This window comes from Pagrus pagrus, assembly GCF_965226575.1.
Source record: "Pagrus pagrus genome assembly, chromosome: 3".
Lineage (NCBI taxonomy): Eukaryota > Metazoa > Chordata > Actinopteri > Spariformes > Sparidae > Pagrus > Pagrus pagrus.
The window spans coordinates 11,614,398-11,636,658 of NC_140187.1; the positions used below are offsets into that span (position 1 = coordinate 11,614,398).

The 22,261-nt window shown below is 42.4% G+C and overlaps 1 protein-coding gene across 3 annotated transcripts in view; it reads right to left on the reverse strand.

Moving 5' to 3' along the window:
- tox2 (TOX high mobility group box family member 2) overlaps nt 1–22,052 on the reverse strand; it is a 113,133-nt gene extending 91,081 nt beyond the window's left edge. The window contains exon 1 of one of the 3 annotated variants that reach the window (XM_084347969.1): nt 21,982–22,052. In XM_084347969.1, coding sequence (XP_084204095.1) covers nt 21,982–21,984 — 3 coding nt within the window. In that variant the 5' untranslated portion in view covers nt 21,985–22,052. Of the gene's footprint in view, nt 1–18,743; nt 19,358–21,981 lie in introns of those variants that run through there. The other 2 variants (XM_084347968.1, XM_084347970.1) reach the window with 2 other exon arrangements.
- Nucleotides 22,053–22,261: the final 209 nt, after the last annotated feature.

The following is a 22,261-nucleotide window of genomic DNA, read 5'->3' on the forward strand; positions in this document are numbered from 1 at the left end:
ACTGAACTGCCATCCTCCCACCCCCTCTCCCTCTCTCTCCCTCTCTCTTTTTGTTACTACCCTCCTACTCCTCTCTGCGGAGCTCCCTGTATAGCATGTTATGTTACGGGAATGCACAGAAGTGAGAAGCGGATCAATGAAGAATGCATTTCCCCCCCATATCAAAGGTTTGAAATCATACAGAGAAAGAAAAATCCAATAAAAGCGAGTTAAATGCTGAATTTGAGCTGCAGTGCGCATTAAAACCATCTCCATACCTCAAACAACTCAACAGTCACACGTGCGCGTGTTCACGTGTTTTCCTTGACTACTCGCAAACACACGCAGTCCATATTTGTCTGACTTTCATAGTGAGCCACCTGGCGTGCTGTAATATCAGGAGAACAGTGGGGTCATTGTGAAGGAGCTGTGTGATATCAAGAAGAGTGACCCATTTAGAGCCCAGCCACAGAGCTGACAAGCCTCTGTTATGTCTAGGACATCTGGAAGGCCGGAGCCCGCTCCCTCCGCTGTACTCCACGTATGAGTCAGTCCTTTTTCGCAGAGAGGAAAAGACATCTGACATGGCCACGGATGTTTCACACGCTCACCTATAGGATCTAGTCAGGAGGAGGCAGGGCTGCTGATAGCGACGGCGAGGATCCGTTACGGCGCACCGACAAATCTGGAGGGGATCCAAACAATATCTGAAGCAGTTGTGGTCATCTTGCAGAGATTTGGGCTGGAATAACGGCGCAGGGCTGCGCTCCAGTATGTGCTGCTCAGCAGAAGTGCTCTGCAAAGATCAAGTGATCAAGGCGGAAAAAAAAAAAAAAAAAAAAAGTTCTGTCTCATTATTCAAATGAGAATTACTTTTTCAGAGGCTGATTCAATCCAGTGATGTTCAAAAGGGGCCTTGCATATTCTGCAGCAGGAGAAACTGACTGCTTGAAGTGGCGGAAAAAAAAAAAAAAAAACGGATTCAAAGAAAAGAAACGTTACCATTCATGTATCATACACAATGCTGTCCAAAACGACTGAGATTTGTCCAATGAAGCTGCAGTGTTGCGCATTATATAAACGAATACATGAATGCATAATGAGAGGCCAAAATGAGCCAAGGAAAGCACAGCGAACAAATCCCCCAGGGGAAGGGAAATTATTCAGAATAGACGAGGACACAATTCATAATAACATCGGAAAGGGAAACTTTTTTCCTCTCCCTTTATTTAAAATCCATGCTTTAAATGTAAAACTACCCTACACGTATTGAGTGGCTTACTTCAAGATAAGGATTTTAAGGTATTTTTACACTCGGTTCAATGCCTCGCAGATTAGGGCTTGAGGTAAGATTGCTGACATGACACACTGTTTAAAAAACACAAGCCAACCTAATATTTGTCTGGTTCAAATATAAGCATATGTACACACCACAGCTGGTAAAACTGAGCAGCGAACGCTCTGATTATTCCACTTTTTGTAGCCCAAACAATAATTCTGTATCATGAGGTAATTCATTTTTGTATGGAGAAGCAATTGGCTGCAAAGATTGAATCATCAGCCCTTGTTTCATTTTCCATGTAATTAAATCAGCTTCTGAAAAAAAAAAAAGAAGCGTTGTAAGCTGGCGTTCAATTTCGGGAGAATTAGCATTTTTAATCACAGTACATTACTTTAATAACTCAATAAATCTGTGGCAGCTGGAGCATCTGAGAGTGTTGTCACAGCCACTTAGTTCTGCATTTGCAACTAATACAGGCTGATGAGAATCAGCCAGAGAGAGAATAAAAGCAGGGTTGGAGGGAAAAGGAGCGACGAGAGATCCAACAGAGTGAGAAAGAGAGGATGAGGATCCAGGGAGATAGAAACAAAAGCGTGGCAGGTGAGAAGCAGGGGTGAGCCGAACCAGGAAGAAAGAAATATCAGCGCAGACTCTGGCACAGAGAGGGGCTCAGCGCTCGTCTCACCTCGCTCAGTTATTAACTGTTAATCCCCAATTAGCTCATTCGTCACCTCGGTGTCGTACATGAGACCCGCTTACCCCTCGCGCTGCTTTGTTGCTTGTGTAGCGATAGTAGTTGCCAAATACACAAAACCAGCCCGAATGACTACAGAAAATCTCCTTTGATTGTAAAGGGATGTCAAGAGACGGGGAATTCTCTGAATCCACCGACCGAGCTGCAAGTAAGCTGCAAGTCCTGACCCAGGCGGCGAGAAAAAGAAAGTAAGGTCTCTTTAAAGTGAGAGGAGAAAGCAGAAATGTTATTGTAATGTGAGAAAAGCTGGACGTGTTGCTGAAAGGTCAAGAACCGACTCGAGGATTAACTCTCCATATCTGCGTTTTTGCATAGATTTTCCAACACCGTTTTCTCTCCAGCAGACACCTTTCTGATCCAAACCACAATACTTTCAGAGACATTAAAACCAGAAGGCTCTCCTCTCTGAAAACTGGACAGCACCCATCAATTGTTCAAGGAGAGCGACCTGTGCTTACATTTGGTGTTTCAGTATTCACATGGAAGTAAGGAAGAGGAGGACAGGATGGATGAATGGTTTGTGTCTCGTCCTCGACAGAAAGTCCATCGGTTTCTCTCAGGGCTGCAAATAATCATTATTTTTTTCATGTCAGCTGAGATGTAGATAATCATTGTCATCACGGGTCCAAAACCCCATTTAAATCTCTTGTTTTTTCCAACCACGGTCCAAAACCCAATATAAATCTGAGAAATCAGAAAATTCCAGAACCATTCTCATTCACTCAGCGTGTCTTACAGACACTTCAGGTACTGTTTAGCATGTTTCTGAGACTGCCACAAAGACTTTCTCTCTCAAAAAGCCTCTCTGACACGAGACCAGCCGTGTGAAACTGTTGCAGTTTTCTCAGGTTTAGCTTTACTTTGGTTAGGTTTAGATAAAGGTTTGAGTTAAAATGAGTACTTTACATTGAGAACTTGAGGTAAGTTATGCACCTACTTTACATGCATGACGTAACGTACTTAACACAAGTTAACTGATGAATTTAAGTTATAGTAAAGTCAGTATTGACTATTTGACCATCCAATCCAACCTCCCTGCTCTGAGCATCTTAAACTGCCGGGAATGGGTTTATATTTGAGATAGTTGAAAGGATAGCCTGAGCATCTTCATGAGACGCCTGAGAAAACCTTGGTATTTGACAACCGTCTGCAAGTCCTCACATTTGAGAAGGTGAAACCATTAAATGTTCAACTTTTTTCCTCATAAAAGCTTAAAAACTATTAATCAGTTGTCATAATTGCCAGCTGCACCATGACATCAAACTTTACGTGACATTAACCAAAGTTTTAACCGCCGCGTAATGTTTTCCAACTCACTCTGAGCTTGATGTTCACCGTGAGAACTACCATGTGACGCTCGCTCTGTGGTAGGAACACTGATGTCTGACGTTGGACAACAATCACTCTGCTGTAATGAAAATAACAGTGAGTGTGAGCACAAATGAAAGTGAGAGCTGGTGTCCTGTCAGCGCACGCGGGCCTGGGAAAGAGGACTCGGTTTGTGTGCACGTTGTGTCTGTTATGAATCTATTCAATTCTATTCCACTCTATCTTTTCTTTTGTTTTCTGTAAGTTCGCAGAATTGCTCGTGAGGCCTCTTTCTTTCTCTGCCTGCCAGATAAAGCTGTATCTCTTCATCTCCTCTTCCTCTTTGTGAGATGTTTCTTTTCTAGTTTCTTGCACGAGAACAAGGCTGTAACAGTAGAAACCTACATCACTTTACAGCTCCGCGGTGTATCCATAAGTCTCGTTTCACACGCACACGTTCACACGCTTTTTTTCTCACACCCTCTCACATCAACCGATCTGGCGATGCGCACGCACGTCGGACAACATGAAGAGAGAACCTACGCCTTCATTGAGATGTGAGTTTACATTCAACATAGGCAGGAGAGGCACATGAAAGCATTATGGCCCACAATCAATGCCCTGGAGGTGTACTGGCATGCGTCTGTGCCCATTCGCTCTATCTGTGCAGCTCCATTGAGGAGACCGAGGAGCCTTGTTTCCACTGATACACAGCTTTTTGATTCACTTAGCAGGCTTTGTCATGTGGATGTTGGATTAAGCCTCTGACTGAAAATCAACCGTGAGGCGCGAGCGCACACACATGCATGCGACAGCAGCCACAAACCCTGCAAACAGTCATTAGCGCTACAGTGGTAGACCCCACTAATTAGCTCATCATCTCAGCACCTCTCTGTCTCACTCGCTCCACGCATCTGATTTAAAAGAGCACTTTTCCCAAAGTGCAAATGATGGCACTGTGGCACTGGACATACAAGTATATTTCCATGAGCTCTCTGGGGACGGGCGGCGACACACACAGGACTTGTAGTTTCCTCTATCGACTGTGTGACTAACACTAAAATAGCACCCGAAGAGGCTAAGTTGATTTGACAGGACACGTACAAGGAAAAGCTATTATAACGCCATGCCAGGCTGATTTTGTAAGAACGGCTCGGCCGGGCAGCTCGATCCATTTGCAGATCAGGCAACAGTGGATCAGAGGCAGCTGGATTTTTTTTTTTTTTTTTTTTTTTAATACCCCACAACAAACACACAACAACCCAACAGCTCACATTTATGGTTCTGAATTTATCTACTGGTTCCTCTTTCTGTCTCTCTCTCTCTCTCTCTCTCCATTTCTCTCACAATACAATTGTAAGGGCCTTTTCACACTGTTGTGACTGCTCTGAAATTGCTGTTATTATTATTTAGCCTTAAAAATGCTTGGAATAAAACTGTGAAAGTCTTCTCCCCGTAAAAAAAAACAAACAAACTCTGACACAAATCTGAGGACTGTTTTCTTTTCTGTGGTTCATACTATCTCTAGGTCATTCGAAGAAGAGGAAGATCACTTTGTACTTTGCGAGAGCCAAAACAACCTCAGATGTCAATTACTGTTGGTCTTTGCACAGCTAAGAGGAAGGAAGTGATAACACAGTAGGTTTTCCTTACACTATCTGTTTACCAATCTGTTTGTCATGACAGATAAGAATACATGTTTTGTTTCGGACCTTTTATCAATATAAGACCAGGTTATACTATATTTCTAGTGGTACAGACTGACCCTTTGTTAAAAAAGTATACTGTAGGTGAGAAGATCGGAAGACTTTGAGATACAACCACAGTGTGTACAGTACCATTACGCCATGCAATGCAGTTCCTCAACATCCATACTTTCTGCAGCAGCCTCAATGCTTCTTCACCTTCGACTAGGGCCCGGCCAACACTTGATTTTGGGGGCCAATGCTGATATTAGGATGTAAAGGATTTGGATCACGATGTATCGGCTGATTTACACACATTTCCTGCAATGACCCCTCAAATGTGAATGAGGCAGGATATTTTACAGTTTAACAATACATTTTATTGTTTAAAATGGCATCAGTGCTGGAACAGTAAACTTACTTGTAATTTAATAACTATAAATCATCCCAGAGTTTTCATGATAGTGCATCTCAGGCACTGACACACTTTTCCCCAAAATGAATTATTCTTCTACTGTTTGAGAGCGGTGAAGACAAAATGTCATTGGTTGGTTTGTCAGCAGGATTACACGAAAACTACTGAACAGATTTCCATGAAACTTGGATGTAGGATGGGTCTCAGCCCAGAATAGACCCCATTAACTTTTAGTGCGGGTCCGGATAAAGGGGACGGATCCAGGATTTATTTATTTTTTTGCATGTCAGGGCGTTTTTTTTCCATCCTTGTTAATTTTTCAGGGAGTAAAGTGCAGATGTTGATGAAAAGAAAGGCGGATTTAGACTGTTGGGAACTTGGTGCATGTATGAACTCCACTAAGTGAAAGTTTAGTTTATTATTATTCTTATTATTACAGTTATGACTTGCTGTCAAACTAGAGAGTAGAAGAAAGTTGTATGGCTTTCATTTTCTGTCTGCAGCTGTTCATGTTGGGTTCAACCTGAGCCAGGCTGCACAGCAATGATAACAATCATGTCACATCCACACAGGGTTAGTAGTGTACTACTACTAATAGTACAACTATTAAAAAATAAGAATATATAGAGATTCTTTCAAGTTCATGCTGGGAATCGGTGTTCAGAAGAGGAAGATGGTGTGAGAACATCTCTCGTCATTAACTTGGAGTTAGCAGGGCTACTAAAGTCTGTTGTTCTCTCAGGATGGTTCGTCTGCAGCGTGGAGGGGCAGAGGGGCCGGAGAAACATTCACACACTCTATATGGTAAACAGCGGTCTTGTACAGTTTCATATGTAGACTAAGACCAACAACTGAGGTTTACAAGTGACTATATAAACATTATCACAAAGCCTCTTTCTGCAGCGTGGCCTCGTGGTTTCTGATATGGCACAGCCGGTAAAATGGCAGAGAAGCCAATTTACAGTTTATAACTCAACCACACATCAATAATAGGAAAAGAATAGATTACAGTAAATCCATGGTTCAAAAGCTGCATACCTTTGAAATGTCAAAGGGGAAACCACAACGGATAACTCATCTCAAAACTCATTTCAACTGCACAGTGCTCGCTGTATTACAAATATTCAACAGCCTACTGTTCCCTCCAGGTATTTTTCAGCATAACACTCTATACATTTTCATTTGAGATGAGAGAAAGAGGAATGTATTTTTTTTTTTTCACTGGCATGCAGCCAAACCAATTTAATTACATTCCAAATGGGCACAATCTCCACATAGCAACCAGCCCGTGTTGTATTTCTCAAACTTCAACAACCTCCTTGACTTTCTCTGAGTAATTGAAATCTTCCACTCTTCCACCCTCGTCATTATGCGGAGCAGCAGAAAGTACAACAAACCAAACCAAAAGGAACAAGGAGATCTGGCTCGCGGAATGAGCTGCTTTAGCCAATTTGTAACTTCATCAGCACGTCCTGATACAGTTTCTCTGAAGTCAATTAAAAGAATATTAGGTGGAGAATATCTAGAAAGAGCTAACGCCTGTCTCCTGCCAAGAAGATGGTGATTACCCGTGACTGGTGTCAGCAAAATCCTGTCAAAGTCTGATGGGAGGTCACCGCTTTTCATTTCGGATTCATTCTTCCAGCCTCGAGTCGTGTCCAAAGAACACACGAACAGTCCGTTTGATGTGAAAATATTCATTCGATACGTATCTGAATGCATCTGAAAGGTATCAAACTTTGTAAACAGTCTGCAGTGCCAGGAGGTAACGTTTTGGTACAAACAAGCAGGACTGCGGTAATTAAGAAAACAACTCCACAGAACACGACGAATTGGAAAAAAAAATAATATTTTCAATTTTTTAAACGTCTGCTAAAACATTTCCATCATCTCAGAGATGATTAATGTTTCATTGCTTGATAAAACATCAAAAGATCTTTTCAAAAAGCTTACTGCCAAAGACTCTGTGGCTTTTTTTCTTCAACTGCGAAGAAAAACTACCATCTTAGAGAGGTCCTCCCATCTACCCGGTGGGTAATTATGGGATGGCAGGCAAATAAATCATCCATCCAGACTGGCAGTAGTCTGAACTTCTACTACAACCCAGAATAAGGTCCTGAGGTGACCAAAGTACAAGGCATGGCATCAGTCACACGATGCTGTGTTTGCCTCAGGAAATCCTAATAACTGACGGTGACGTTCAAGGCCAACAGAAATCCCCGAAAAAAGTAATCTTCCTGTCTAGATAGAATAAAACAGAGAAAATAAATAAATGTAAAAGCTTTAAGATGTGAGACCTTTTACGCAATTACCCTGCTATTTATGTACACATGGTCCCACAACTAACAGTCTCTCTCTCTCTCTCTCTCTCTCTCTCCCCCTCTGTCACTGAATCTGTCTGAGAGCCCAGCCACATGCCAGTGCCTTTGTGTCAAAGATTAAGTGAAACCAGGAGAGCCAGCAATGCTGTGTTTGCACAGTGAACACACTCTCTTTCAGCTGCACCAACACATCACATACCAATCAACACACTGAAGCCCAAAGCGGACCTGAAGCAGCTACTGTAGGTCGATTAACAATATACCGAGGGTGAGGGCAGCTCTGTTATGGAAAAAAAAATCATAATCACAATTATCGTGGTCAATACTGAGGTTTCGATTATTTAACATGATTTCTCATTGACTTTGGAAACATCAGGCATCTATTGAGCTCGTCTGTTTAACAGTGGTTTGCGGTGAACTTTCAAAGTTTTTGACTGATTATAAATTTCTATTTCTATTTCTTTATAGTTTAGTTTAATTTAATTATAGTTATTGTTCATACATAGCCACAAATAGATACATAACCTCATCGCTATGCATCCCGCTAACTGCTCTGTTTAACAAAAAAGTAGCGTTAAAATTACGTTGCTGCTTTCTTTCACACGCTTTCAAAACAAATTCAGAGGCTAGCCTGATCAAGACGATCACTGAGGCGATGGTGCTCGTACCACCTTTGTCCACAGGGGGCGCCAAAATCAACTAATCGGAAGTTCTTTATAGCTGCTTTAAATATTATTCAACTGAAAAACAATCAATAAAAATAAATGTCTGAATAGTTTAAAAATACATGATGTGTATAATCAGGTCATTTTTGTTTAGTGGTTAGCAGCTGCTAGCTTGATCGGACTGATGAAAGCATACTACTGCAAAGTAAAGGAGTGCAGTGGACATACAGCAATGCGAAACAGAATGCCCCACAATAATTCATGAATAATAAATAAATAATACATTTTAGCCCTACACATGGTACAAAATTCAAGTTAACTTCAATATCAAGCTCCAGTTGAAGCATTCGCCTGCATGTGTGTGTGGATTTCAAAAGAACAGGGTAAAGCTGAAAGAAAGCAATATTGCAGTATATCACATCTACATTTAAGTACAGGGTGCTGTTCCCCTATGAGATTAAGGGCTCTCGTTTGACGCCGTTATCTTGGGTCCTCATTGAAAAAAAAGGCGTAGCAAAAATTTATCAACATACAGCGAATTAAATTCCTGGAAAGTAAGGCAAAGCTACGATGAAAATATTATGAACAAAGCCCAAAAGTGCCAGAGGTGGTTTACTAGACAGAGGCAAAATGGGGCCTGGGGGGACTGTGGGTTTGTAGTGATAGGGAAGGGAGTCACACACACACACATACACACACAAACACACACACACACACTTGGCACAGAAGCAAACGGCACACGAAAGGGGACCAGTCCCTGGTGGCCTAACCAGCCAGCTAACTTCCTGTGCGATCCTAGAGTGTCTCCAACATGATCTATTGACAAAAAGCATTTAGTACGACACTTGTTTCAGAAGTTTAATCAGGCTTTATCATGAACAGTGTCACCGTGTGTTGAGGTTATTCCCACACTTGACTCGTTTTCTTAAGGAGCAGGATCCGTAAAGTGACAATTTGAGAAGGAAACAACTAAAAGTGTGAACGCTAAACAGTCCAACAAAGAAAGTGTACTTAACTTTTGAGTCAATTGAATACACACGTCCCAGGATTGTAATAATCCAGTATAATCTATAATTATATTTAAGTATACTATAAAGCACAGTAACCACTCCAGCAGTGGGTCACACTGTTGCTCCACAACAACACGACAGCATTTCTGTGGTTTGTGCGCTCACACGTGTGTGCATGTGTTTATATATGCAATGCAAGTGCAGACACGCTTGGATCTGCATGTACGTGTGTGTGTCTACCTGTGGTGTCTCTGAGTGTGTGTGTGTGTGTGTGTGTGTGTGTACTCAGTGGGCCCATGGTCTGTGAGTGTGGACCTGAACCAGCCATCTCCAGTTCTGTTTGCACAGGACATGCCTCAGGAAGCTAAGACAACTGTTCATGTTTGCCCATGTTGCGAACCTCTCTTAATACACCCGACAGCTGCATTCTCCCACAGCGCGCAGACACTATGTTTATCAGTGTTTTTATACATTCATCCTATGGAATCTGTCGGATCCTTCTCCCTGAGGAAACGCCCATCAGGAGTGGAGCCGGGGGATTGAAATGCCAGCAAATCTCCGACTGGCAAATTCCCTTCCCTCCCCGTGCCTCTTATATAATCTAAAACTTTACAGCCTTTACCTGGATCAGCTGTCAGTCCTGCATTTAATACAGCAGACCTTCTATTCAACGATCACAATTTCCCAGTCTGTCTTCAAATTTCTATTCATGTCCTAACACAAAACCCACAGACTCTTTACATAAAGACAAAGAAAAGCAGGAAATCCTTACATTTAAGAAGCAGGAACCAGTGAATGTTCAAAATGTTTGCTTGTAAAATGACTGAAACAATGAATCGATTATCGTAATAGTTGGCGATTCATTTTCTTTCAATCGACAAATCTCCTCGTTGCAGCTCTGTTTCAACACGCTGTTTTAACGTAACACGTTACAACCTGCACCTGGATCAGCTGTCACTCCAACATTTTATACAACAAACCCTCAGTACAACAAGTAGCGAGTGACAACAGACTGATGATGAATTCCTGCTCTTTCCTTGTGATGGATGACTCGCTGCCTGCACAGACTTACTAAATGTTGCTAAGATTACTGTTCCTTACAATTCTGTAATATCCAAAGTAGATCTAAGTCCACAACCTGTCAAAACTACCTCACTCTGACCTGCCAAAGTGCCCAGAAATCTCCCTTACCCCCCTTCTCCTTCACTCCTTCCTCTCCTTAGTGTTTCATTTCTTGCTCATAGACTAAACGGCATTCTCGCACCATTTCACGCAGAGCACGGCAGATCATACAGCACCAAAAACATAGGCTGTAATATACCATCCGCAGAGAGATGAAATGAAAAACAAATTGTCGGATGAACTGTGAGATCTCTCTGCAGAGCGGCGAGTGTGAAAGTCAGAGATGTTGAGCTCCGTCTGTGCTTATGTGAAATGTTGATATGGGTTTCTCATACAATGATTACGCTAATTTATGTACCAAAGCCTGCTTTGCACAAATCTGCCAAGGCCAATAAACTGCACTCATAATCTCTCAGCATCTAGAATAATCACTTTGTGGCCTGTTTGTTTATAAATGAAATGAAGCAATTATCCTAATGAAGATCAGCTTTCTTGTTCGGCGGGAATTGGAAATGTTTTGTCTTTTGTTGCGTCTATGTTGGCGAGCTGATACCTCGATTGTCAAACAAAGGCGGCAAAGAAAATGTTACTTTATGGTAATTAAGGACACGCGGTTCACAGTAGGGATGCTAAAACTGTTGCAAAAAGAGAGAGCTGCGCACTTCCTGACCCACAGTCTAAACCACATGCATGTGGATGATGCTAAATGTCAGCATCAACAGTACGTTTGCTTGTTGCCCTTGGTGAACCAGAGCTATAAAGTTGCATAACGGAAGGTCACAGCAGTCTGAGTGTTAATATTGACTTTGTCTTATTGTTCTAACAAAAAACAGATCCTACTCGATCAGACGCTGTCTTGCTGCTAAGGATGTTTACCATACTTATCTCTACTGAAGCCTGTTACACGTATTATTTTGGTCTGTATGCTTTATGGGGATATCAAGGCCGCGTTCTGCACATATCAAAGGGGAGCATTACTAAAAATGGTTGTGTTTCTACACATGTGCTGATAGACAAGACAATGAATCTGCTTTGAAATGCAACTGTAGCACAGTGAAATACACCCCGTCTTGTCAGCAGACAGAGCAAAGAAATGGTTAAATAAATCACATGAAGCAGATGCCTCTCCCTCTCTCTCTCTCTCTCTCTCCCTCTCTCTCTCTCTCTCTCCTTCTCCCTCTTACACACACACACACACACATTCATTAGTGAAATCCATCAATCAGCATTTCATGCAGTTTGGGTTTGAACCACACCAAATGCACTAAAACAATAAACGTCTGTCTTTCAAGTCGCTATCTGGACTGGAACACATCTGGTGGCAAGGCTCATTTTGGTTTCCACATCGTTGAATGACATTACAGACTCAATGGCGAGCTGAAAAATAAAGTACCCCCTAAAAATCTCTCTCCATTTTCCCTCCATCTACAGCCCCTTCTCTCTCTCTCTCTCTCTCTCTCTCTTTACACACACCCTGAATCTGTTCACCCCCGCCACCCCCCCCCCTCTCTCCCTGCACTAACCTCTCAAATGCTATTCCAGCACCCCATCCCCCAAGCAATCAAGAAGCGAATATAAAACAGCACAAGGAAACTGGGCGGTGGGGCAGACAGACAGACAGACGTACAGACAGACGTACAGACAGAAAGGCTGGGCTATTGCTACCGAGGAACCTCCCGAGGTGAAGACAGTTTAAAACGCCTTGGCACATTCGGCCCCTTTACACAAGTGGAGGGGATGAAACACGCACCCAAACATCCAGCCGAGGAGCCAGGAGTCAAGCCCGACTGTAGTATCTAGGTTTCAAGGTTGCAGTGACGATAATTAGGGTTAATGTGGTTTAATGAGGGGCACGAGTCCGGGGCCGGGGCCGCTTCGATTCGCGATCAACGTCAAAACTGGAATCGCTCTGACATCTTGTGACGCGGCTGCGTTTAGCGCTGCGTTACAAGTTTGCCACGCATGAAAAGCCCGCTATCAGTCTCGTCCTGAAAAGCAGTCTGGCGATTTTTTTCTAATAAACCAACTTCCTGGCTGATAGATTGCGATGTGATGGCAGCACAGAAATGATTTGGATAGCAGTAGTATATCACAAAAGTATATTGGGAAGAGTTTTTAAAAATGCACTGTCATGGCTGAATTCTTGGCAGTTAATACAATCAATCATCGACATAAATAGCCTGTTTCTATGGACCTAGGTGATTAAGTAGCTAACCAGGCAGGATAAACTATACTATCTATTTTCGGCCATACATGACTTATGACCCTCTTAACACCTCTAGTAGCTCTGAGTCATGTCTGGTCTAGATTATAAAGTACAGAGCAGCAGAGCAACGGGAGTGCTGCAGAGTCTGGTTGGGGCTTTGTCACCTTCGCTATCCTGTAGGTTAAACTAAAGGGTGGTAAATCCCTGTTATGGATAGTCGGCCCGTTCTCTAAACACTCGATTGCTGTCCTCAAACACCCCCGTGAAATGTGACGTACGGTGCAGCTGCAGACTAAAAAACTACAATATCATTGATGTGGTGGTGCCAACATGAGGATATTTCCTGTGTTGTAACTATGCCGTAACACAGGTGAATAAACACAAACAGTTCTGCGCGCAGCTCACTTAAACCACAATTCATCCGCTTCATTATACTCCAAAATGTACTCAACACAGTCCCTCCTGTGTTTTAAAACAAGTGATCAAAAAAAACAAAAACAACGAAGTGTTCATAAATGCAGTTCTCTCCTACTGTAATGGTGTTAGCACGGAGCGCAATCTCAGCCCCACTGCTCCAGAGAATAACACTGTAGCTACTTATCATTAACTCAAAGACACAATCAGCCCCAGGCGATCCGGCTTCCCTCCATAACCTTTTGACTTTGCTGCTGGGAAGGTAAATGAGAGAACGAGTCAGACACAGAGAGGGGGGAGAGGGTGGGGAGACAGAAAGATTTGATTATGAATAGTGCCAGGAAGTGGTTAGACCAACAAAATAACTTCACAAAGTAGACTGTTTGAGGTTTTTTTTTAAAATGCAAAAAAAAAAATAATGTTCATTCCATGACTCCATTTTGTGTTATCTATTATTTGCTCAGGGTTAACTTGCTGGAACTGCATTAGAACAATAAACTCTCCACTTTTGAGTATTCCCAGCTCCAGCGGCTTTAGTTTGAGTTTTTTTTTTCCCCCCCTCTGGTGTGCACAAGAGGCACGCATGGGTTAACGTTTTCCCAGTGAGAACGGTTGGGATATTGCAACTCGGACTGGCCAGTCAGCAGAATGTTATGAATGGGCACAATGAAAAACCCCAAGTCCACGCTGTCGACCCAAGAATGCTTGCCTCCATGTAATTAACTTTTCTCTGTGTACAGAATGAGGTACTGCTGGAATAACTCTTTTCTTTTTCTGTTTCTATTACGGTCATGTTTTGAAGAGGGCAGAAAAAAAAAAAAAAAAAAACATTCTGAGTATTCAACATGGAAAAATATTTTCGCCCGTCCATACTTTGAAGTAGCCCGTGACTAATACAGTGATTTGGATAGTGGTGGAAATGGAGCGGACCACTTGAAAAGGGGTGGTACGTGCTCTGCAAAAAGCTGGCCTCATTGCTCTTTGGCTGGACAAATGTCAGCTGCTCGTTACCCGCGCTTGTATAAAGATGTACCACAAAGCAGAACATGTGGCGAAACCTGGATTAATGTGTACTGTAAATGAGGGTTATCTTGTTAAAGATGTTTCATACATCACGCCTTAAGGTGTATAAGCAATTACATACGCATCGCACGCGCGCATGCACGCATGCATACACTAATACTCAAACACAGTGATGCCTTGCTTGAGATATCTGGATGTACTCGCACTGCACAAAGCGTGTATCAATAAAGTGTTTGCTCCGCACTGCAGTGAAAACGGGTACGGCGTGTATAAATAACGTACAGTAACTTGGAACAGACTGCAACTATGTAAAGAATAACATCTGCAAACCATTGGATTATAAACCTACAGTATAACTACAGTATAATTACATGAGAGCCTCTCTCTTGGGCACCGTGTTGTTAGAGGGAAGAGGGATGAGGAGAAAGTGGAACAGCTACAGTAATCTATCCAACTTCATTTCACCGGAGTGATTCTGCCTGGGGGTATGCACAAGTCATAATGCATTTGACAAATAGTCTCCCGCTAAAACAGGCATTTGCGAAGAAGTGGCCTTCAGCGCTGGTATACACAGCTGAGTGTACGCTGAACAAACAAGCCTCCCACTCAGCGAGGAAAGATACAGAGAGGCTTCAAAAAGATTAGGAGAAATCTTGGGCGAAAAGTAAAGATGACTCACGGTGATTGTGCAAGTGCAGGACAATGCAAGTTGGATGGAGTTGAGAAGAGCAACAGAGCCGTGGGGTTCATAGCAAAATACAAATCGATGCTTCTTCTCATGTGCTGTGTCTTTGCGTTGTTCTGAAAATGTGGACGCACAGGTTGTTTTATCAAGGAATTCACAATGAAATGTGGAGAAGCACAATGGCTTTTTTTGTCGTGCATAATCTCCTTCTTGTTTCGCGTTTTGATCGTGAATTTTGGTTTCGGAAAAGGAAAAAGTACAACGAGCATTAGACAATCATTGATCAACATTACTGATGGTAACATACTGTATTTTGTTGATTTTTAAGGTCTAATTACAGGAAAACCCACAATGCCTAAACCCAAAAGGTCAAGTGCACTCATAGATTTGTGGTATTGACTGATCCTGTCAGCGTGATCCATATTCCTGGCATGCATCAATCAATCATCAGCCTGAATGTGGCCAATCAGCTCGAACCAGTTTCAGCTTACACATTCTTTACGTTCCTAAATTATTAACCCTTTCAGGTAGAAAACAGAGTGAGACTGCAGGTCCAAGTGCGTGCAAACACTCACACACATTTTCAAAAATAGATGTGTTTGAATGTACACCAGTATAACAGGAAGTGATGGGCTTTTTAAATATGGACTGTCCCACTTAGCATTAAGCTTACTTCCTGGTTTGTGTCTGTTGTACTGTACAGTTATGCATAAAGACACTAGTGAGTTTCACACAAGCTCTATATATATCCTGCCCGCTTTATGTGTAAATGATGGTGAATCAACACCTTACAGGAGGTCTCGAATGAGAGGTTATGAGACCTCTGAGTGTGTTCATACTGGGGCTGCAGTTGTATACCGAAGTATGAAAACTGTCTGTTATTGTACCGTGTACGTTTCCTTATCTACATTATTGAATTTCTGTCATATAAGTGTTATTAAAGATGCAATATCCAAGAATTTTAATTAAAAAAAACATTTGAACACAGTTTTGACATTATGACATCTATGCAGAGATATCTACTGCTGATAGCATGCTAACCAGCTAGCTGTGTAAAAATCAACATTTCCCTGGTGCGCCAAGCTCCCAATCCAGACCTGGTTAACTGAGCTAACTAGCTAACAGCAGCTAAATCTGGTGGCAAAATCTTACATATTGCATCTTTAAAAATATTCATATTCAAGTCGTTAGCTTAGAATATTTTTTGACATTATTATAAAGCGATTGTTCAACCAAGAAATCCCTCTATTATCTTTCCTTTTAGGGTCATTGGAACTGATAATACTAATACTACATGTACCAATACTACTAAGATGGTTCCCAGATGGTTATTGTATCGAGAAAATCTGATACCATTGCAACCCCGGTTCATTCCCTCCATGTGCACCGCTTTTAGAATAGAAATCATTTATCACTATTCATGAGTTTGGTTCGTAGTTACTGCTGCTGAATGCAAAAATCAAAAACTTACAGTCATCTTTTCAATTTCCAGAGAAAAAATGATTCATGCAACAGCCATGACACACTACATAATGGCTGTGAGATTAAAAACAACTAAATATTTTTTTTGTCATCCTTGCAAGCTTCCCCGTTAACACCTGCAGGTGACGTAGCATTGGACCGCTGTTGCTTACACAGTGCCACGCCGGCAGGTCAACTCCATCCTGCTCCTGAAATGAAAGGTGTCATTAAGATGAACTATTGCCAAAACCTCATATAAAGCGGCTGTATCATTATTCAACAGTTATGTGTAGCAGCAGCAGCAGCAGCAGCGGCGGCGCAGCGCAGATAATATGTCACTTTACATCTTAGTCACAGCTGTTACTTTAGTAATGACAATGTTATACGATTCTGTCCTTGAAACTTAAACCTGCTTCCTACCGGGACCAACAACCCATACGCTCTCTGAATCATGACAACAAGAACAGTTGATTGTGTTAGCACTACAAGACCTGAGTGACGACCTCGGTCAGAGAGCCAAGTCCCACTGAGATCTGAAATATACATCTGCAGCTACCGTGTGTATTCTTATGTGTGCGTGAACATCGTGACTTTACCACAAGGACGGAAAGATTACAAAACTCCTTCTACGTGAGAGTATTTAGCCGGTCCTCACTTAATGAATGGGCTTATTTAAGACATGGTTTAAGGTTAACTTCACACTCAGGGTCAGCTGGTGTCACAGCAGGTTAGGGGTTAACGAATGACTGTGGTCGACGTAAAGCACTCGTGTATTGTAATTCAAACCTCTCTGCAAGGGAGTGTGAGAGTGTGTGTGTGTGTCCCTGTGTGTGTGTGTGTGCTACTGGCCGCCGTGTGCTGTTCATGTATACGTACAGGTGACTGTGTGTATGAACAGGGGAGATTAACAATTCAAATATTGCACAGTGCTATAATGTTTCACTTTGTCATCAGCAAATGTTAACTGCCCGCTGGCTTCCCTCCAGGTGCTAAGGCAAGCAAACCCATTTGAATGGCTGCCGGTACAATGCCTTCTTCTTGCTCTGCCAAATGTTTACACAAGTTTTTGCCTTGACCACATGAAAAGGAAAAAAAGAAAACAGCCTTGTTGCTTGTGACTATTTGGGAGGTTTGTCCATTTGCCATTTGTCTAAATGCAAAACCTTTTATCAGTAAAGCAAAGAGTCAGCACCGGTGTGCAGCACATGGGAAGAGCGGAGCAGTGAAAAAGTGATCTCCATACAGCCAGTAGGCCCCATGACATTAAAAGAGAAATATCAGTAAATGCATAATTCAGGAGCCTTGGATAAAAAAAGGGTGATGATGCAAACTTATGTTGTAAAAGAAGCTTGTCAGTTATTAATCTTTGATGGCAATTATTTCCACCTCACTTTACCAAAGTGTCTCAAAAAGGTTTTGTAGCAAAACTGGACACGATTCCGTGCGTAAAAACGCATGTGCCATTCGCAACGTCACAAAGACCGTGATGAATAAATACCAATATTTCATCCTTTAGAATTTTAGGCAACAGCGGCTGATTTATTTATAGGTCGCTGATGAATAATTAATTCCTGAAAACTTATCAAGCGCGCACTGATGAGATTGGCTGAATGCGCAAAAAGGTGTCGATAACCAAGCGAGCTACAGTGTATTCTTCATGGAAACACTTTTATGGAGCAAAATAACACAAATGAATATGATTATTTGTCGACTGCAATCCGCACGATTTACACCCAACAGCGTGACAAACAGCCCATAACATGCATCACATTCAGACGCAATCTTGATAGATGTTTATTGGACTAATTGTGCACTGACCCATGTGGGAACCTGCGTGGAGCAGATAAGATTTCCGTAGTTGGCTCGCCAAGGCTTAAATTATGTAGGGGACAGTTTGCTGGTTCACGTGTATTCAGTTTTAAGGGAGGGAAAGAAAAAGAAAAAAAACACGGGCACATATTCATTCTGTGTCCAGTTTGTTAAGAGGGAGCATTCGCCAGCACGCTTGGAGAGAGTGGTGCGCTCCAACTCAGCTCGCAGGACAGCCACGGAGCAACGCACCCACAGCGTTAAACCACATCAACACGTTCGCAAATCCTAATTTAGGGAAATAAAGGGAAAAACCCAGCGTGCACGATCACAGAACAGGTGTCTCTCGTTTCAAAGATTGCGCACATCAGAGATTATTTTTTTGAAAAACAAACAACAACAAAGTTGAGCGACGATGCAGCCTTTACACTCAGTTCAATCTTTTTTTTTTAAAAAATCATCCCGAGGGAAATAAAAGTGCAGCACTTTCTCATCATACATATATATGAGCCACCATGTGCAACGTATCCGTGCGCCTGCATCACCGACACCGACTGCACGTCTGACGGACTACGGAGCTCGTAAAGTAAGAAGGAATCGTTACCTTGTTGGAGTGGTAATAGTCCAAACCGGAGTCAGTCGGTAACGTACATGAACCCACGCTTGAAGGGGGAGCTGGATAAAATCTGACGTCCATCTCAGAGTCCGCAAGACTGACGGCATGAAAGCGTAGCTCCAAAAAACCGGTGCGACTCTCTCTCTCTCTCTCTCTCTCTCTCTCTCTCTCTTTCTCTCTCTCTCTCTCTCTCTCTCCTGCACACACACTCCCTCTCTTTTTTCACTCGTGCAAGGTACTAAACCGAACAAAAAGTAGCAGAAGAAGAGGAGGAAGAGGAGGAAGATGAAGAGGACTGAGTCTCTCCAGTCAAGCCGCTCGCTCTTCGCGTCCACTTACTTGAGCGCTGTCTGGATGCTCTGATATAACAACATCCCTATAAAGTTCACTTGGAGAGAGGGAGAAGGAGCGAGGAGGGCAGAGGAGAGGGGCTGTCCGTCTCACGGTGAAAATAAAAAAGTCAAACGGTCTCTGAAGTTGTCTGTCAGCGAGCAGTGCTGCAGGCTGAGGCTGCAGAATTGATCTTGTCGACGGTTTGTCCCGCAAAAATAACAAACCGCCCGTGCTCCGTTCCTGGTTTCCAGACGCGCTGTAGCTTTGTCATGTGGGAGCGCTCGGATACATCCATGCGTTTCCCCGGCCCACAGAGCGACTGCAAGGCTGCGACCTCTACCGGCCAGAGGGGGAACAGGCAAGAGGGGCGAGAGGGGCAGAGAAAGAGTCCTCCCAAAACTGAGGTCAAGGTCTCTGTCGGTCCTCTGGCCAGCTCTGGTTCACTTCTGATCAGTCTGAGTTACAGATCTGTACACAAATAGCTGCTGTCACACGTGTTGGCTCGAGGCCTCCTTTGGGCTTTAAACTGGTATAAAAGTTGAAAATGAATACATGATTCCACAACTTCCACTGTCATTGAAGGAGTATTTAAAAGCAGTAATACATCACCAACATATTGATGGAATGTATCACTGATCCAACATTTTACTATTGTACTTGCTGCAGGTGGAGCTAAATTTGGCTATTTTATATGCAGCTGGGTGGTTTAATCTATAACACAGCATCACGTTTTAATGAGATGATCATGTTGATGAAGATGAAACTAGTAATTATAGCTGTCTGATGAATGTAGCAGAGTCAAAAGTGAAATATTTCCCTTTCTAATTGTCTCAGAGGTAAAGTATAAAGTGACCGGAAATACAAATACACAAGTAAAAGTACCTGTACTACAGTCAGGGCCAGATTAAATGGACACAGTACTCCAGGAAGCCTGTATTTTTTTCGACCCCCCCTCTACACACATGTACACACATTATTACCTTATTGCCACATGATTATTATAATACTCATTCATTTATTTAGGTATGCTATATTTTAACTTGTCCATTTGTACCTCGGTATGCATACACAGTTGATTAGTCATGTACTTATGTTGTGCGCATTTAAAGCAACATAATGTTGCTTTAAATATGAATAAATGTGATTTATTTGAGTATCAAAAATCAATTTTTATAATAATTAATATAACATGTCATGTTGTCAGACAATGTGCAGGTACAATATTGTAACTCTAAAACTATTTAAGGAAAATAAATCAGGTTTAAGCAGCTAACAGCTTTATTACCTGTGTATGACTTGGGGTCTTACTGTAATAAAGGCAAGACAATCAAACACAAAATGCTCATTAACCTCTTCGGTCCTTGTTGACACATTTTCCTTTAGTTTCTCTATAATGTCATGTTGTGATGTCCATTAATTAACACAGTTACAGGAGAGTCAGTGAAGAAAAACACTGCAGAAGACAAAAAATCTGATATATTATAGTACAGAAATAAGAGCAAAATGACTTCCTGTTCTTGCTCACCACAAGGTAAGGTTTAAATGACTTTCACCACTTTGATACCACTTGTTATGATATGTAACATAATTTAATTTCATTCCAAGCTATAATTTTTAAAACTCTGTTTCACCCACTCAACCTCACTACATCCCTGCCCATAGCTATTTCTGGAAATGTGTTTTTTTTCCTCTTACTTCATCCTGATGCCTGTCTACTAGCCAGTAGGCAGTTGAATACACACTGAGAATAGATAGACTTCTCATGGTAGCCGAGATAATTTACATCGCTACTGTGCTCCAGTTTTGACCCCTACACACACACACACGCACACACACACAAATCACATTTACACACACACCTGGACAAAACATACTCACACAGCGGTCGACACAACAGGATGTAAACAGCGAACAATGTCCCACCAGAGCTTCAAATAGGTTCAGAGAGGGAAAATAACATCGCTCACAGCCAAATGTGTATCACACTGTTTTTAAGAATAGGGTGGAGTGGTGTTATGTGCCCACTCGTACGTGTAGGAAAGTGTCAATAATGTGTTTTTGTAAGGCAGAGCAACATGTAAGTTACGTGTTCCGACCAACCTGTGTGTTACTTGTCCTTCTGTGCTTTTGGTGCGCGTGTAGGAGTATGTGTGTGTTTGTGTTAACCAAGCTGCTATTGTCATCCCAGTGGGTGACTTGTTGGCCCCCTCAGGACTGTGCCTATGTCCGTGTAGCTATTACCCGGCATGGTGGCTCTGGCCCTGGGGTGTGAGCCTGCTTTAATACCAGGCGCAGATGGGTCGCACCATGGGCTTGCTGTGGCGGTCTGCCATCAGCTGCCAGCTCAGGCTGTCCTGCCTCCGAGCTCATAAGGTTAACTGTCACAGAGACGCCGGTTTCTTCTCATCCTGTACCTCTGTGTGGCTGTCTGTCTGATTCTTCTCCGCCTGCATGTCTCTCACTTTGCTGTCACTTGTTCACTTGATACGAGCTACAACACAGTACACAGGGCAGGGCTCCCACACAGAGGGACTTTTCAATGACTTTCCAGGGTCAATTCCCTCAAATTAAAGGACCAAACGTGGCTCAGTTTGAGACACAGATCAAGGTCAGCTACTGTTGCAACATTGAGATTATTTAAAATGAATGCATGCCTTAAATAAATTGAATGTAAAGACTCTGCATTAAAATGTTTAAAAACGACTAGACCCTTGTTATATATTTTGTTTAGTTGTGAATTTATCCCAAATGTTTCCAACAATTTTCAAACCCAGAGAAATACACACGTTTACTCAAGCTTACGGTATATTTCATTTAGTCACCTAGGTTGATAAACAGGAGTGATTATAAATCCACTTTTTAATCCCAAAAGTTTAAAAGTAATCTCTCCTACCATCGGTCAATGGGTCCGGATCTCCGGGTGTTTATTCCTCCAGATGTTCTGGCTCTGCACCCCACTCTCCCCTCTGGTAGCCAGCTCTGATCAGCTGTTCAGCGGGTATGTCGTGCTCGACCCGGCCCTCGCCAACTTTTGTTTTGTTGTGCTGGGGAGACCACTGGCGGGAGAAATGACAAATGGTGCGTTTAAGGTTTTTTAATGTTAGCTTTCTTGTTTGCTTGATGCAACCTGCATCATTCAGTTTCAATTCCTCATGCTGCACACGACCACCCAC